The sequence below is a fragment of the Dermacentor albipictus genome, chromosome 10, assembly GCF_038994185.2.
Source record: "Dermacentor albipictus isolate Rhodes 1998 colony chromosome 10, USDA_Dalb.pri_finalv2, whole genome shotgun sequence".
Lineage (NCBI taxonomy): Eukaryota > Metazoa > Arthropoda > Arachnida > Ixodida > Ixodidae > Dermacentor > Dermacentor albipictus.
This window is the reverse complement of record NC_091830.1, coordinates 76,603,612-76,621,436: the sequence shown is the minus strand read 5'-3', so window position 1 is coordinate 76,621,436 and position 17,825 is coordinate 76,603,612. Positions and strand designations below refer to the sequence as shown.

Sequence of the window (17,825 nt, the reverse complement as noted above, 5' to 3'; positions counted from 1 at the left end):
TTCTTGCCGGCGGGACGCTTCGCCAATAGGGCTTCCTTGCTGTGTTAAGACACGAATGTTCACCCGTGTGATGCGACTGCTTAATATTTACCACTGATTACCCGCTCGTTGGCGAGAAGGACTTTTCAGCCGGACTTTTGCGAATACCTAATACACCTTCAAGCTACAACTTCTGAATAAGCGGGGCGACCACCGTTTTCATTTACTGTTTTTTTCTTGTATCTCTCATGAAGGGGTTTGTGTATCTCTCATCGCACGGCTGTGGACATGGGCAAAAAATGCAATTCACATTTTTCGTCTGCTCCGGGTAGCTTCAAAAAGGCCCTCCCTTCATTGGAGACATTCTTTTATTTGCAATGCTCTATTAAGTGATTTAATTTTGGATCGAAACTGCCCAGCTGATTTTCCCAAGGCACTGTAAATCATACACTTAGCAACCTGAAACGCTTGATATTTATATACTGAATACAGAGGTAGCTTAGTTGAAGTTCACTGTGGACGTTCTCTCATAATTTATATGCACCTAAAGAAATTGATGCCTCTCATCAATCGCATCGAGAAAACTTTTGTCAATGTAACATACGCATCTTACTGGCCCAGTTGGAAATCTTCCTACAACATAAACAAATCCGTCAGTAATGCTAGAAAAATATAGGAACAGCATAAAAGTCGTTGCAGTGACACGAGAAACATTTCAAAATGTACATGTTGGTTCACTATAAGCTCAGTTTCTAACTTACGTTCTGTGCCCATTGATTTTTCAAATAACACATGTCTCGAATGTAGTGTTCACGTTCCGCAAAATACACTCGATTAGGTTTCTGAGGGATGTGCATTCTAAACATTATACAGCACTCTGAAATATTTCCATCAGAATTGAATTGAATCAGAACTGAACACAGGAGCACAAGCGCTCCTGTGTTCAATGATGTTTACAGCGCGAACTTGGACAATGAACGGCGAAAGAGATACCTTACCACAACTTGTGTTCGAGCTGTACTACAGCACAACGTTCTCTCCGCCCGTTGGTGCGTATTTGTGAATGAGCAGGAAGTCAGTGAGACGCGCAGACGCATACACAAGGGAAGAAGTGGGCTGGATTACAATTTTAATTCACCTTATTTACCTGCTAGTCCTCGCTGGATGTTGGTGGAACACTTGTAACCCCTGCTTTTTTGTCATAAATCGAGTGCTGGTACTTACTGCGCACGCGTCTGACTGCGTTACCTATTACAAACGCAGGCGTTACGCGATACATGCAAACCGAATAGGGAAGGTTGTGGAAAAAGCAAGCCGCAGCCCACAACCCGAATCACGGGCGCTATATAATAACACACGCAGCGACGTGCCAGCGACTACTTGATGGGTAAATTTCATGCGTGTACAGACGAGCGCCTTTGTAATCGTTCCCAACTGAAGCAAACATACGCACAACATCCGGTCGTGAGGAAACGACGACAGCTTAATTTACCGCTGTTACAAGGGGAACATTACACCAGAGGCGTCTGTACTTTACATGACTGGTGCAGCCATGACCCACTGAGATAGCGTAATGTCATCGGAGAGCATGTCACGATCAGTTAAGCACTGTTACAACTGTGCAAAATCAAAAAGCACTACGAACGCACTCAAAGCTGCACTACGGCGGCTATACCCTTTCGGGCTTTTTGCCTCTAGCAATATGGCGGCTACCGGCTTCACTTATGTGGAACCACCTCCAGTACAGAAGTGTGAGTAAATTACGAGAGAGAGGGAGAGAGACAGCAAACTTTCTCAGGGAGCACGGAACTATCATCAACATTCGACAACGCCTCGTCACTTTCTCGACAAAGAGCGCCACAGCGACGACCAACACCATCCACCCTCGAGCATCTCTTCGTGTCATCGATGATGCTGTCACGTTACCACCGCGTACAAGTGTCGTGGTTCAAGTGGCGTGTGACATGCTCGTACACGGTGAAGCGGTCGCATAAAGCAATCGCTCTCTCCTGCTTTCTCATGGTGTTTGCGTAGCAAGAAGCCTTGTCGATCTCCACGATGGCCACTGTGAGGTTCTTGTCACCAACTTCAGCTACGAACACCGGCACCTTTTCCCCGGTACTGTCGTCGCCTACGACGACCCGATCGCCGATGTCACTGAGTGTTTTGTTTCCGAGGCAATCGGCACTGCTGAAGCACCTCTACGCAACGTCGACATTAGTCCAACGCTTCCTGAAGAGAACGGACAACCGCTGCGCGAGCTGTTGCTTGAGTTCCCCTCTTGCTTTGCACGGTCATCGAAGATACGTCAAACATCGATTACGAAACACCGTATCATCACCTATGATGACGTGCCCCCCATGCGGCAACAGCCTTATCGTGTTTCCCCGACCGAACGATATGCGCAGGTGAAACGCAGGTGAAAGAAATGCTTCAAGACGGCGTGGTCCAGCCTTCATGCTGTCCCTGGTCATCGCCAGTCGTTCTTGTTAAAAAGAAAGATGGCATGCTTCGATTTTGTGTTGACTACCGGAAGCTAAACAACGTCACAAAGAAATACGTGTACCCGTTGCCTCGTGTCGACGATTCTCTGGACAGGCTGAGGCGCGCTAAGTATTTCTCCTCTATCGATCTGAAAAGTGGCTACTGGCAAATTGAAGTAGATGAGCGTGACCGCGAGAAAACTGCTTTCGTAACTCCGGACGGCCTTTACGAATTTAGAGTACTCCCTTTCGGCCTCTGTTCCGCTCCAGCCACATTCCAGTGAATGATGGATACCGTTCACGCTGACCTCAAATGGAAAAGCTGCCTCGTCTATCTCCATGATGTCGTTGTCTTTTCGGAAACGTTTGACGAGCACCTTCGACGCCTTCGGAATGTACTCGAAGCCATTCGATCGGCTGACCTTACACTCAAGCCAGAGAAATGCCATATCGGTTACGAGGAACTGAAGTTCTTTGGTCACGTCGTAAGCGCGGCAGATGTTCGGCCCGATCGCAAGAAGACTGCCGCCGTAGCAGCTTTTCCTGCTCCAACCGATAAGAAAAGTGTCCGACGATTTTTGGGCTTGTGTGCATATTATCGATGCTTCATTGAAAATTTTTCTGAGATTGCAGATCCGCTATTTCGCCTTACGCGTGACGGCACGCCATTCCTCTGGACTGATGAACAACAGACCGCCTTCGCGGAGTTACAACGTCGATTGTCTTCTCCTCCCATGCTTGGCCATTTTGATGAGGATGATGACACAGAAGTACGCACTGACGCCAGCAATATCGGTCTCGGAGCTATCCTGGTGAAACGGCAAGACGGGACTGAACGAGTTATCGCCTACGCCAGCCGCACTCTGTCACGCGCAGAGCCGAATTATTCCACCACTGAGAAGCAGTGCCTCGCGGGTATTTGGGCTATCACAAAGTTTAGGCCGTATCTCTACGGGCGGCCATTTAAAGTTGTGACCGACCATCACGCTTTGTGCTGGTTGACCAGCCTCCGAGACCCTTCTGGACGATTGGCACGTTGGAGTCTGCGACTCCAGGAATTTAACATCACCATCGTTTACACGTCAGGCAAAAAACATGAAGATGCTGACACGTTATCACGAGCTGTTGAATCTCAGAATCCTGACGAGGAAGACGACAGCGCCTTTCTGGGAGCCCTCAGCTGGCCGGATCGGCTCGCTAAACAGCGATTGGACGCTGAGTTAAGACCCATCATCGATCACTTTGAAGGCGGCATCGCGTCCATTCCTCGCCCTATTTCGCGATGGTTGTCGTCATTTTGTCTACGAGGGGGCATCTTATAAAAAAAAAACACAGGTGCCGGCGACAAACCACATCTTCTAGTAGTACCTCAAGCCCTTCGCGACGACATCCTATTAGCCCGCCATGACGAGCCGGCATCTGGTCACTTGGGCTACTCAAGGACTCTGGAAAGGGTACGGCAACTGTACTACTGGCCTAGACTGACTGCTTGCGTCAAATGCTACGTGAAAGGATGCCGTGAATGCCCGCGCCGCAAGTCACCACCCTTCAAGCCTGCAGGCCTTCTACAACCCATCGACCTTCCGCGTACGCCGTTTGATCAAGTTGGAATGGACTTTCTTGGACCATTTCCCTTGTCTTCCTCCGGCAATAAGTGGATCATTGTCACAACTGACTACTTGACGCGTTACGCTGAGACGAAGGCACTACCACGCGGGACAGCATCTGAAGTTGCCCACTATTTTATGCATCACATTGTGCTTCGGCATGGCGCACCGTCATTCATCATCACTGACCGAGGGACGGCATTTACGGCGAAGCTTCTGGATGACATCTTCAAGCTGAGTTACACGAGTCATCGAAAGGCCACTGCATACCACCCTCAGACTAACGCCTTGACAGAAAGACTAAACAAAACACTGGCAGACATGATCTCTATGTACGTGGATGTGCAGCACAAAACGTGGGACGAAATCCTACCGTACGTAACGTTTGCGTACAACACTGCCACGCAGGAAACTACACGATTCACGCTGTTTCGGCTCGTTTAAGGTCGATATTTTCCATCTATGCTAAACGCCATGATTCCATATGAAGATACCAACCAGCTCGACCAGTTAGCTTCTGACGTAGAGGAGTACAGTCAGCGCGCCGAGGAAGCGCGTCAACTGGCCCGTGTGCACATAAGACAGCTGCAGTGTACCGATGCAATAAGGTACAATCTCCATCATCGACAAGTTACCTATGAGCCTGGTGACCAAGTTTGGGTTTGGACACCCATTAGACGGCGAGGTCTCAGCAAGAAACTCCTGAGCAAGTACTTCGGACCATACACAGTACTAAGGCGTGTAAGCGACGTGAATTGTGAAGTGATTCCAGACGGAGACCTGCCATCGCCCAAGCGCCGTTTACTACGGGCAGAGACTGTACATGTCATCCGCCTCAAGCCGTATTTTACACGGTGAAGTGCACTAGTGAAACAACCTTTTTTTGTTTGCTGTCGTCGCGTTGTCTTCCAAAGAACTGCGAAGCGCTTTTTTTTTGTTCCCGACCAGAGAACATATTTTTCCGTGTGCATTTCCGTATGTGTGCTAGCGCGTTTCCTTTCTTTTTTTTGTCTTACCTAATTTGTGTAGTTCCCGTGTACGTTTTGTGTTTGAGCATCGAGTCGATGCTCCATTGGGAGGGGGAATAATGCCGCCTGGTGTTTTGAGCCAGCATTGCGTGCCCAGCAAGAACGGCGATTGAAGACGACGAAGTCAAAGATCTCGCGCCAGCTGGAGAACCGTCCTTTTTGTGTCTGACATTTTCGTGTCTGCCTGCTGATATTGATGCTTACTCTTGCTTTAGCGCGTGACAATATAAACAAGTTGCTCGACATAAGTCACTGGTCCATAAATGCCGTCCGAATGAACCATACGCAACCGTCCTTTTATTATTCCGAGCTTTAAGCTGCCTTGAGCACACGTAGAAGCTCCGCACCCGGAGCTGATAGAATCATGTGAGATGAATAAAAACTGACACAACGACACACAGATGACACTTCTGGCAGTTTTCAACTCTAACTGGACTGCCAGATACCTCCCATCCTCATCGAAGGAAGCCGTTGTTATTCCGTTATTCCCGTCTTGAAGCTAGGTAAAGACCCTTCCTGGGCAGCAAGTTATCACCCGATAGCTATTACAAGTTGTCTGTGTAAGATTTTTGAAAAAAAATGATTGATCGTCGACTCATAAAATTCCTTGAGCCGAGCAATATGCTTAATCCCTATCAGTGTGGCTTCAGAGAAGGGCGGACTACAGCTGATCAGCTTGTGGGCATTTAAGGAAATATCCGTGATGCATTTGTACATAAACAGTTTTACTTTTTGATATTCCTCGATACGGAGAAGGTGTATGACACAACGGGGCGTTATGGGATCTTGCGAGACTTGTCGGTAATGAGTATACTTGAATATATGTTAAACATACTAGAAAGGTATTTGTTCAATCGTACCTTCCACGTGAAAATCGGCAACGTATCGTCGGGACCTTCTTTACAAGGAACTGGAGTACCCAAAGGAGGCGGGCTTAGCTGCACGCTCTTTATTGTGAAGCTGAACAGACTTCGTGCGTCATTACCGCCGCCATTTGTTATTCTGTCTGCGTGGACGACATACAAATAGGTTTAAAATCCTGCAACCTTGCAGTGTGTGAGAGGCAAGTACAACAGGGCTTGAACATAGTGTCCAAACAGGCAAAGAAAAACGAATTTAAGTCGAATGACAACTAAAGTTCTTGTGTGCTCTTCACAAGAAAGAAAACGCTTATGGCAGATCACAATATCGAAGTATGTCGGTAACAAATATCTGTGAATAGAGAACACAAGTTCTTAGGCATTATACTTGGCTCTAAACTGACTTTTATTCCACACATAAAATATCTCAAGTTCAAATGCCTAAAAACAATGAACTCACTGAACATCTTATGCCACACAACATGGGGCAGCTACAAGAAGTGTTTCACGAATCGTTACAAGAGCCTCATTCGACCACGATTGGGCTATGGTGCCGTGATCTATTATTGTGCCGCCCCGAGCGTGCTAAAGATGCGAAATCCCGTCCACCCTCCGGTATCCACCACGAGGTATCCGGCTGGCCACTGGTGTTTTCAGGACCGGCCCCATTGAAAGTTTGTACTTAGAATCAAATGAGTGGTCACTCCATCTTCAGAGAGCATGCATCAGCCTAATATATTTTCTGAAAGTTCACTCTAATCATGAACATCTGTGTTCTAACACCGTTAACGATATGACATGTGCTACACTCTTTCGTAATCGTCCCTCAGTAAAACAGCCCTTTTCACTGCGTGCGAGGGAGCTTATCGTTAAAATGGATGTCCGACTCCTCAAACATCGTTTAATGCCTCTAGATAAGCTGCTACCTCCTTGGTAATGGCAGCTGATGCTATGTGATATATCTTTTCTAAAAGTTACAAAGCACGCTCCAGAGATTGAAATCCAAATGCATTTTCTGGAACTCCAGTACAAGCACTACTGCATGGAGTTCTACACAGACGCATGGAAGTCACACGACGGAATGTCCTTTGCAGCCGTCGGTCCATCCTTCTATGAATCCGATGTACTGCACCAAGAAACAAGTATATTTGCAGCTGAGGCGCATGCTCTATTGGCGGCTGTGAAGCACATAAGGAAATGAAAACTCGAAAACAAAGCGATTATATATACAGACTCCTTAAGCGTCGTGAAGGCCTTGATGTCATTCTGTAAACATAGAAATGCCGTGCTTAATGAGCTCTTTTCCGTTTTGTGTAAAGCGTACATATCGACTAAGCATGTCGTTATGCGCTGGGTGCCTGGCCATGAGGGCATCGAGGGTTATGTTTTAGTGGACCAGATGGCCACGTTACTTGCATCGCAAGCTTTTAATCCTACCGCTGCTGTCCCTGTCACAGATCTGAGGCCTTTCTTACGGAAGAAACCACGAAACCAGCAGCAACGTACGTGGGACGCAGAAACAAATAAGCTGCACGTGACAAAGCCACAGCTAGGTTTCTGGCCCTCTGCAACAAAATCACTCCAAACAAACGTCCTATTCTGTCGTCTCAGAATAGGACACACATTTGGCATCCATAGTTTTCTACTCAATGGAAATAAACCTCCAACGGGTGGTAGATGCGGGGAGAGGCTGACCATCCTCCACGTCCACCTGGAGCGTCGTGAAGCCGAATCTAAGATGAAAGAGACATTTTCCCGCAGCATACAGCAGCACATCCCTCTTCATCCTAACATGTTTTTCGGTCCAGAAGCGCTTCTTGATACTAATATAGTCACAGGTTTTCTGAAAAATGTAGTCTTGCGTATTATTACCCCCATACAATCTTTGCGCTTCCTCTCTTTATGGGATGCCACTGCGATAGCAGTATTGTAAATCACATGCTTTCAGGCCTTTGTGTTTCAAGGGCCGTGTTGAGGCAGTAGTGCTCTAGCCAAGTTTTTCCTCTGACATATTTTGTGCGCCGTATCATTTTTTAGCAATGCATTTTTATGCTCACAGTACACGTCATCAGTGATCGCCATAATCTTACTAGACGTACATTTTACGCACTTTGCAGTGACTATTTTTAAGGCCCCTTTACTGCAGTGACCATTTAAGGCCCCTTATCTTTAAGGCCCCTTTAAGGCCCCGTCACATCAACTTCACAGGACTCATCACTCCACTGCGAAGTCACCAACACTGGCATGGGGCCCTTTGGCCATAACTGGCCCTTGCGCCAATAAACAACACACAATCATTAATTCATTCATGCTGACACTTTAAGCTCTTTTGAAGTAAGACGCACAGAAATGCGTAACAGGTGCCTTCTAACTCAGGACCACTCATGCCCGCTCCTAACCGCGTCCTTAGACGCGCTCTATCGCTCAGTAGCGATCTATCTTTCGACCGAATGTCGGCAAAAGAAACGGGAATCTCAGACTCACCAAAAAACACAATTTAGCAGGGAAGATTTTTATGGCTTGAACCTGGGAATAAATATGTCCGAGATGTGGACAAAACAATGTGCTGGAGTGATCAGTCCTCCAACTGTTTACCCGTGACGTTATCTGTCGCGGCGTTCGCTATGAATAAATTCTTTCTTCGGGCAGGCAAGTGAAGAGGGACAAGAAGGAGCGGTTATGAAGTGCCTACATATCTTTTATTTTCATTTCAATAAAAAAAAGCAGAGGGAGGGGACGAACTGTCGAATGTTATCTTGCTCGCTTGTTCGTCGCGGGAATGCCTTTCTCCGATAACGGAGAGTGGATTGTATCCTTCTGGTTGGAACGGTTTCGAATATAGTGTTCCATGGACGTCAATGAGCCGACCCCCATGTCACCAGCCATGCATACACTTAACCTTTGGCAAGAATGCGTCTAGCCTAGCAGTACAACCGATCGCGGCGTACCACAGCGACCACGAAGCTATGGACACCCTCAATGAGACAAAGACGATAACAGAAAGTTTCACGTGTCTTTATTCAGCCAGTATAACAATATGAATCAATATAGTCGTCAATGTAGTCATCTCTCTACAGCTTCGCTGGTCATCCTTCTTGACAGAGTAAGGGCACTAAAGTTTTGCATTTTTTCCACGGAGCCCACTCGTACTCAGACTAAGAAAGTTTCTTTGTTTTATTTATGCTGAGCTAATCGCATTCAAAAGCCCATGAGCTGCCTGGATTAACAAATACCGGTTCAATGTTGAGAACGTCCCTTATCTTCAGGAACCTGCGAATGTGCAGCCAGCAGTGGGGGTCAATGTCAACGAGCTGAAGCCTGGCACCGGGATGACGAAAGCACTCCACCCTCTCCTTGACGACGCCTGCGATTCTCATAAACTCATCAAGGCTACAATGGTACACACGCAGCAGAGCACTGCTGATCATCTCCTTAGCTTTGGTCTTTGTGACGTCATCACCTTCCATCACCATTTCGAGTAGACGTGGGTGGTCGTGCATCAGCTCGACGGCATCCGCACCGTCCAAGGCATCTTGCTGGCCTAGCACGAATTGTGAAGCGGCCGAGACGGCGGAGGCATTCCTTCTGGTCGCTTGCTGCATGAAAAAAGAAAATTCCTCATTGTTAACGTAGACAAAACTTACGATAAGCCTGAACCGGTCAAAATGTCTGAAGTGTTTGACAGTGTCCGCGCAAATGGAAGTGTACAACGTTTCCTAATAGTAAGGAAATAGAGAATAGCTCTTTTTCAAGCCGCCAACATACCATTGACATCATAACTTTACTTATTGTGTAGCTGAGGTAATCTCAGAAACTGTTGCTAAGGAAGTCATAGCAACGCGAGGGAAGAATTCTGAGAAAAATTAAGAATTAAACTGCGGAAATATGCATGCGGAGCAAAACCATAGATCACTAATTTCTGCGCACAAATATTGTATACTGGTGGAGAAATTGCAATCTGAACGCAACACGTATGCTCGCTGTTCTCTTGAACGCGGAACACTCTTTGCTTCATTTTTTTTTGCCATGCTCCATTGGTACATCTCGCATAATAGTCTTGCAAGGTCACCGCTGCCTCGGTGGCATGTTTCGCACGAATTACTTGTATCCTCGAATAGTTTTGCGACGCCTTTACCAGGTCATTGATCTCATTTTCTAAAAGCCGCAAAGGCTGCGTATATTACTGCAACTTGTGCCGCTTATGACGCAGTCTACTGTCGAAAACGATCTACTTGCAAAGTCAGAAAACGTTTGAACAGGCTACTGCTCGTGTGCAGGCTATCATTCAAGTACTCTCTGGCACTTTTCACAGGAAGCCCTTCAGCAAATTACATTCCTTCGCTGTGTTCAATCAAGCAATATTTTTTTTGTGCTCAGAAACGAAGAAAACAGCTGTTATCACTCTGACATACCAGGACGTCGGCAAGTTCGATGTTCTTGAACTTGATTGTTTCCATTAACGCACTGTGCTTGTGCTGAAAACCACTTGGCTGGGCTTCACAAAGCTTGGCATTCGGGGTAATGCAATGACAGGCAGGAGTCATGGTGAATTCGGTGAGGCGGAGACTCTTGCTGGCACCATGTGCGAGGACGTTCAAGTCGTAATGGGACAGCAGCACGCCTTTGATGCTGACTTTGAGAAGTTTGAGGTTGGAGGCCAGCGCCGACACTAGTTCCGCTCGTACTTCCCTACACTCCTCTTCTGTTAAGGCATCCAAAACTGTCCCGAGGTTTATGTCGACATCAGTGAGCACAGCCGCGTTCCTTAGGCATGCCGCCAAGGCAGATAATTCGTCGCGATTGAATCCATTGCACGTAACCAGCAGTGACGTTACGTTACTCGAGCTACCGACCACTTCCAGAGTCGAGATAACCGACTGCGGGTCGACGCGTTCGCGGGAAATGAACCGCCCCAGCGTTACGGCCACGCTGCTGATTTGCGGGTATTTCAGCAGCTGGTTTGCGTTGCTGTGCCGATGGTGTCCTTTGATGACCACTCGATCGTTCAGACCTCGCTCCAGAATAGTTTTGGAGACCCTGTCGAGCCCATCGATGAAGGGCAAAGTGTCGACTTCCACCAACCGCAGAGATTCATTGTTGGCGATTGCGTCGAAGAAAGTGTCGCATGCGGCTTCGCCGAAGCCCTTCAAGTCGATACGCAGCTGCTTTAGCGGAGACTTCGATCCTTGCAAGGCTGTGTGCCATGACTTCATGCATTGCGTGGCTTCAGGACTTGTACTGTGAACATTAAGATAGGGATATGTAGTCGTCCAAGGCAACCTCAGGCTGCGTAGTTTGGCGCTCCGACTGGCTACTTCGGCGAAGAGGGCGAACGTAGGTACGCTGGAAACGCATGTACAGAAGACGTATCAGTTCAATAAACATTAACCTCAAGTAAGCAAACGCGAGAATTGATGACCATTTGGACTCCAATACAACTCGTGTTAGAAATTTAAATTGAATTTCTTAAAGGGTAAAAGACCTGCATCAAAGGCTACCTACTACGGATATCTGAGGAGCCTGAGACATCCGCTATTCCTGAGGCTCACGTCTCTGGAGGTCTCAGTGCGCGCTGATTAACATTGACGAGTGAACATCAGCCGCACTCATGGACATAGTTAATTTTCGGTGTTGTTTAACCTAGATCGTGCGTCTTAATGTCATTGACCATGATTTTCGGCACTCACAAAAGCGCCAGTACCTTGCAGATACCGCTCTTACTGTGGCTTAGCGAAGGAGCAGTTGGAGGGGCCGTAGCGGACTACCATTTAGCGACACCAATGGACACTTTACGACAGTTAGGTTGCGCGCCCATCGCCCCTAAGAATGCACGGTAGGGAAGGTACACTTCGGTACTGCCATCCCCATGGAGAGTGTCGGCCGTTTCCTATTCATGCGTCGTATAGGCGTTAGGGCGTTCCAGTACTTTCGCTGCGGCTGATTATTTGATAAGGTGAGAAAAAAAGTCCGCGTTTCACGCGAAAAGCGGACCATCTATCGCGATAGAAATTTGTACACAGCTATAGGAAGTAAGGATAATAGTTATATTCGCCGTGTAATCGTGGGAACATTCGCTTACTAACTGAAATAACAAGCATGGTGCCAGCACGTACAAGCAAACTTGAACAGATCACACTGGATGAGTGCGGACACTCGCTTTCAAAGCGCTGATATGAGCACGTGCGGCAGCAGCAGAGAGCGAAATGACCTTCGTGCTGTCTATCGCTTCAATGCACGACCAGCTAGAACACAGCGCGCACAAAGGTGCGAGCCATCTGCGGATCCCTTTCAAGATACGGCGTACGCGACCGCGCAATGTACACACTTGTTGGCGGAGTCAAAGCCGCTCCCCCCCCCCCCCTCCCCTCCTTCACACGCTGCCTCCGCACTGCCCTCCGCGCGTGATTGAGCCACAATCGTCAGTCCCCCTTGCCCCCGGCCGTGAAACGCGCCCGTGCTGCCTGAGCAAAATGGCGACCCACCTCCCTGTGCGCGGCGACGGTATTACCGCCCTTGGACTTTACACGTCGCATCACGGCGACGGCAAAAATGCACCTGGGGGGCTATAACGCAGATATATTCAAACTTTTTCTATTCCAATTGTGCAATCAGCTTTCCACTGTTGGTCAAAAACTTTTTGGACTACCGCCACTTCGCCTGTTTCTCATGGGATGTCACGAAAACCGCCATAGCTTCCTATCTAACATGACATGTACACCCCGATTATGCATGGCTCGACCGAAGAAAAGAATCATTATTCCTAATTCGACGTCTTTTCGCCATTAGCCCTCTGCTGTTGGTCGGGAGGTTTCAGGCTGCACCCACTTCACCTGTCTGTTACTGAACGTCACAAAACCGCGAAAACACATTGCGTCAAAGTGACTTGTACGCGTTAAAAATGCATTATTATCCAAACAAAACAGAATTTATTTTCTGAATAGCCGGAGGCTTCCCGTGCCGAAAGGAATAGAAGGTGGCTGCCGCTGATCGCTCAGGCACTGGCTGCTCGCACCTGCCGGAGCGCCGACGTTTATTTGCATATAAGAAAACTTTTGCGTGGCCGTATGACGTCATCGAGCGCTTTTGGCCCGTATACGACGTCGCTCTGCCAGCTCTTTTTTGCTGAGGATCCATTTTAGCGGCATTTCTAAGTGTACGTTGCCCGCTGCCACGATTTTATAGAAGCCACCGCAAGCTAAGTAAGGGACTGCGGACCAATCGCAGACACCGACACCTCCCTCTTCATCCTTTTCCTATTTCTATCTATTTGTTACCTATTATCAGTGCGCTGGCGTGGTCCCATCGAGACCATCTTTACTTGAGCGTGCTCTTCGCCACTATTCAGCTAATTAGATAAGAAAAACCTCTCAGTGTAAGCAACGTTATTCGTTTTGAAAGCAAACAAAAGTTAGCGCCTATAAACGAGGAGAGCGTTTGGTTGGGCTGTTCAGGTAACGCTGCGGCTCACCGCCCGATGCTTGCGTCGGCGGTTACGCAAATTTCACGTGAGGAGATTCGAATAAAAACATATTGGAATAGTTTTACGTTATAAGGCTCCTGGAGTGTCCATACAATAGCTATCGCAATGAAAAGACATCTTGTGCTTCTATGGGATGCCTTAGTGATTTCGAAATGACGGCTGTGGTTGTGCCAGGAGCAACGTGCGTTCTGGCGTCTGTCTATTCTGAAACTCGGCACTTTTTTTTTCTGCACACGTACCGTCGCGGCATCCACGTGCGCAGGAATGTGCGGGACCTATACATTGAAATTCTCGGACCATATGAATGTTTTAAAGTTTTGTCGGGTTTTAAATGTACGTTGCCCGCTGCCACGATTTTATACATCTAATCGATTCGTGGTGCTCGGAATAACTTTCTTCATGAACACCGGTGTAATTCCAGCGTATAATCTGTACAAATATCGATTAAGTCGTGTCTATAAGGCAGAAGTCTATAAGAATATTTTGAATCTGCATAAGCTCGCCCAATTGCAAACTAGACCACCACATTATAGCACAACACACTTCGAAGACTGGACAGTACCGACACCACGGTCCACGGTCAAACTATGGGAAACAGTGTCTGAGGTATACATTACCCACACTCCTATACTATTAAAATTCGGTTGGTTTCAATCTTTTCTTTTCGTCTCTCAATGAGCTCCAGCTGATGTATGTGATTGATTTGTAATACTTCTATGACCATTATATGTGTATTTTTCCTTGACGATCTTCGTGACGTCTTGAGTAATGTACATGGTGTGCAACATTATGCATGTACGGTATACATGCGTATATTTGAATGAAAGAATGTGACGATGCCTCTGCCCAAATGAGGGATGGGGGACTTGTCAAGCTGTTCAATGGACAGCATTTTTTCCTCCACCCCTCCATCTGTATCTTACAAGATCTGTACCTTACAAGATGGAAAATAAACTTTCATTTCATTTCATTTCATTTGATCGGGTCGCCTGGTAGCGACGACGACTCTACCACGACTCGCGCACAACTTAGCTTGGCTGCAAAGCAAAAGCTAAGGGCTTGGACCATCTGCACGCGTTTTGGCACGCATAGTAGTCCGGGACGAGTTCGCGAGCGGTTTTCGTTAGTTCGACCTTGCATGGCTCCTCGATTTTAGTGAAAGCAGCAACGATTAAGGGTGTGTGAATTCCTGTAGCCAGTCGATGTACCTGCGAAACCGGTGTATAGATTGAGGGGGAGCCCCATTGTGGCCGTAGGACCTCGGCGTCGGCTAAGACTGGGACAAGTGAGTGATGCCGGCGTCGGTATCACCGGCGCAGGATGAGTCAGCTCGGTCCCTCATTTTTACGTCGCCATATCTGGTTTCCAGATTCGTGGTGCTCGTGGTGCTTCGACAGTCTTTTGTCGCTGAAGTTGGCCGTCAGTTTCTCAGGGGAGCTTACAGGCGGGACAGTAAGCTTCGAATGCTCGCGGAAAAACCTGGTCGTCATTTCGCCTGTAAGGTATGTGTAGAACGTGCGATGATCTTGCGCGAACCCGAGCAAGGCATAAAAATACCGATAGCTGATTGTTAAATTTTAGTTACCATTTAAGAATATCTGCCGTCGAGAAACAAAAGTATTATCTATCTCGGCACGAAAAAAAAAAAAACTGTATAATATTGCGTGACCAATGGCAGTTGCTGCGGTGCAACAGACGTGATTATGGGCTGCAGCCTTTTCCTTCAAAGGCAAGAAATGTCCACGAATATAGTTACATTTGCGCGTGTCTGCTACCGGCATGGTTAATTGATTTGTGATTAACACAGATTAACGTTTGATGAAAAGCATTCCCCGGATAATGAAAGGCATCTACCGACTGTATACAACCGCAGCAAGAACAGGGTAACAAACGTACACTGTTATTGCGAACGAGAGCCCGAGAAAAGACTCAGCCATGGCTGATTACGAGGGCCCAGGACGCGGCCCGAGCTCAAGGCATTCTGGAATGTGGACGCCTCTCCAAAGCTGCATTTACCTAATAAAATGTTTATTCCCTCTCTCTCAAAGAGAGAAAAGCGGAGGCGACGCCACCTTGAAGGTTCTCGCTCTCATGAATTTTTCGTCCTCTACTCTGGTTCATGAGTCTTTTTTGATAAAGACAGGCCGTATTGCATTTTAAGGGAGCCGCAGGGTGGCGGCAACATTGGCAGTTTAGAAACGGTACAAATAAAAGGAAACACTAGCACTAATGACGTCACACCGACATGCTGATCTGAGCGTGTGACGCAAATTTCCAAAAGTGCCAAGATAAATAGTCGTTTCACCGGCAGTCACAAGAAATTACTCCTCAAATTTTGGGACGACAACCGTACTAAACAGTACAACACCGACTAAACTGTTTTTGAATGGACTACGAGACCCTCTGGAAGAAAGCATATTTTAAAGAATTACCTACTTAACGTTCTTGTTTTGAGTCGCAGAACAGCAACTTGAAACGACGGTAAGGACGGCACATGATAACACCGCACATTACATAGTCCAACAACAAGAGAGCACAGCCTGCAAGACCGTATGTGCCATTAGTAATCCTGCCTTAGCCAAAAATAGTTCGAAATCAGGCAAAGTTAAAACGACTAGTGCGCTTTTACTTCCGTCCATGAAGACTACATATTCTAAAAAAAAAACGAAGATGAAGATGTTTTATTGGAATAAAAATTTCATTATCACCGTAAATAGGCAATAAACAATTACAAATTTTTTTCGCTGAACTCTCCGCAAGTGAATGCTCGATCCAGCTTATGAAATGCGCTACCATAGCGTATGCGTTAAATTTTACGCGCCTAAATCAGAACGTTGTGGGATTAATACTCGGAGTAGCATGCACGTTTAACTCGCTGGCCGTCACGGTGTTAGGAAAGCTAAGGTCGCTTAAGGAGCGTTGCGATATGTTGCAATGGTAGAGCATATCCATAATGCAATTGCAATTCTACTTACAACATTGTTGTCACGATGATATCCAGATTCAGTTCCTCCAAAAAATTCATTTTGCCGAACGCGTCGACGAGTTCCCGCAGGAGTGACCTGCTGGTGGAATACACGCTCGCTTTGAGCGTCAATGTTCGCAGCGCACAATTTTCCTTCGCGAGGTACTTCGGGAACCTTGCAATGGAGTCTTTATCTCGGTAGGAGAACACGCAATCTCCGACGCAGAGGTCGGTGATGCTTTCGTTTTCAGTGAGCGCCTGGACGAGCCGTCCGACCTCAGTGCTGGGTATTAGCAGCTCTGCGAGGTCGAGGGTCGACAGACAACTTAAGGGAAGGTCAAATGAGCAGTCAAAGATGCAGCACGTAGTCCAGGATTTCTTCTCGAACTCGTAAGCCTTGAAAGCTAGATTCTTGAGCTGTGGCAAAGATCTTATCACGTCGAACACCTCAGCTGCGTCGGGCAATGCCGCGAATTTCCCGGGTACAGTGAAGCTGTTCAAACGGGGATGACGTTTTACTGCTGAGAGCAACGATGGGCGAAGCATAAAGTTCCTAGTGAATTCCATCGCCGTGATGCAGGGGTGCTCGGCGAGTAGAAGCTCAACAAGATCCAGTGCTCTCGCTTTGCACGAGTTTTCCCGAGAGCTGTACCATGCGTACCAGCAAGTGCTTGCCTCGACAGCCGCAATAAGGGCATCACCTCTGCTCTGTCCTCGCTTGTCTTCCCGATGCTCCAGGGCAGCGCCTAGAAGTACCCTATTAATTTCCGCATGGTGCTCCAGTAACTTACAGCTCGCACCGCCCCCCTTGGTGCATGGAATGTTCTGCGCGCTCCATTCGTTGCTGCTGCAGTCGAGGGCACATCTGGTGTCGACGGCATGGTCTGCATGAGGTGCCTTAGACATGACTCAACAGTCCACTGGATGGCGAAAAGGATTGCTGCCACGCAAACTCAATTCAGTAAGACCTGCAAAAAGAAAGAAGCGATGCACTGTCGTGAGCCCTATGGGCGGGAAGGAAGGCGCGCGTGTCATATAGCCTCGAACCCTGCTATGGGCGACACCTGGTGGGCGCCGTTGGAAACAAACTGTTGGCACTCCCACCATGCGTCTGTTTATACAAAGTGCGGAACTTCGCATTGCCAGCACACATTGATAAAGCTATCTCATATTGCGGTCACTGATAACACTGTGTACCAAAGCGTAGCCAATACCCGCACTGTTCTGAAGCATAAACATTCGAGAACTACTTCCCTGGGAAATCTGTCCGTCTGTCTGGAACGTGTGACATGGTGCGCTGCCTAATATAAACATCAGGTCTTCTGAGGGTATATCTGAATATAGCTTACGCTATACGCACGAAACGGGTGCTTCAGACACGCAAGCTCTCAAAAAGAAAAAAAAAGAAGGAAAACATGACTGA

At 47.5% G+C, this 17,825-nt stretch overlaps 1 protein-coding gene across 1 annotated transcript; it reads right to left on the bottom strand.

Annotated features, from left to right (window-relative positions):
- Positions 1-8,956: 8,956 nt before the first annotated feature.
- Positions 8,957-17,471, bottom strand: LOC135898766 (uncharacterized). Its single transcript, XM_065427910.2, has 3 exons — positions 16,413-17,471; positions 10,370-11,300; positions 8,957-9,553 (listed from the first exon to the last, which is right to left on the bottom strand). The coding sequence occupies exons 1-3, from the start codon at positions 17,306-17,308 to the stop codon at positions 9,146-9,148; spliced, it is 2,235 nt and encodes a 744-aa protein (XP_065283982.1). The 5' UTR covers positions 17,309-17,471; the 3' UTR covers positions 8,957-9,145.
- Positions 17,472-17,825: the final 354 nt, after the last annotated feature.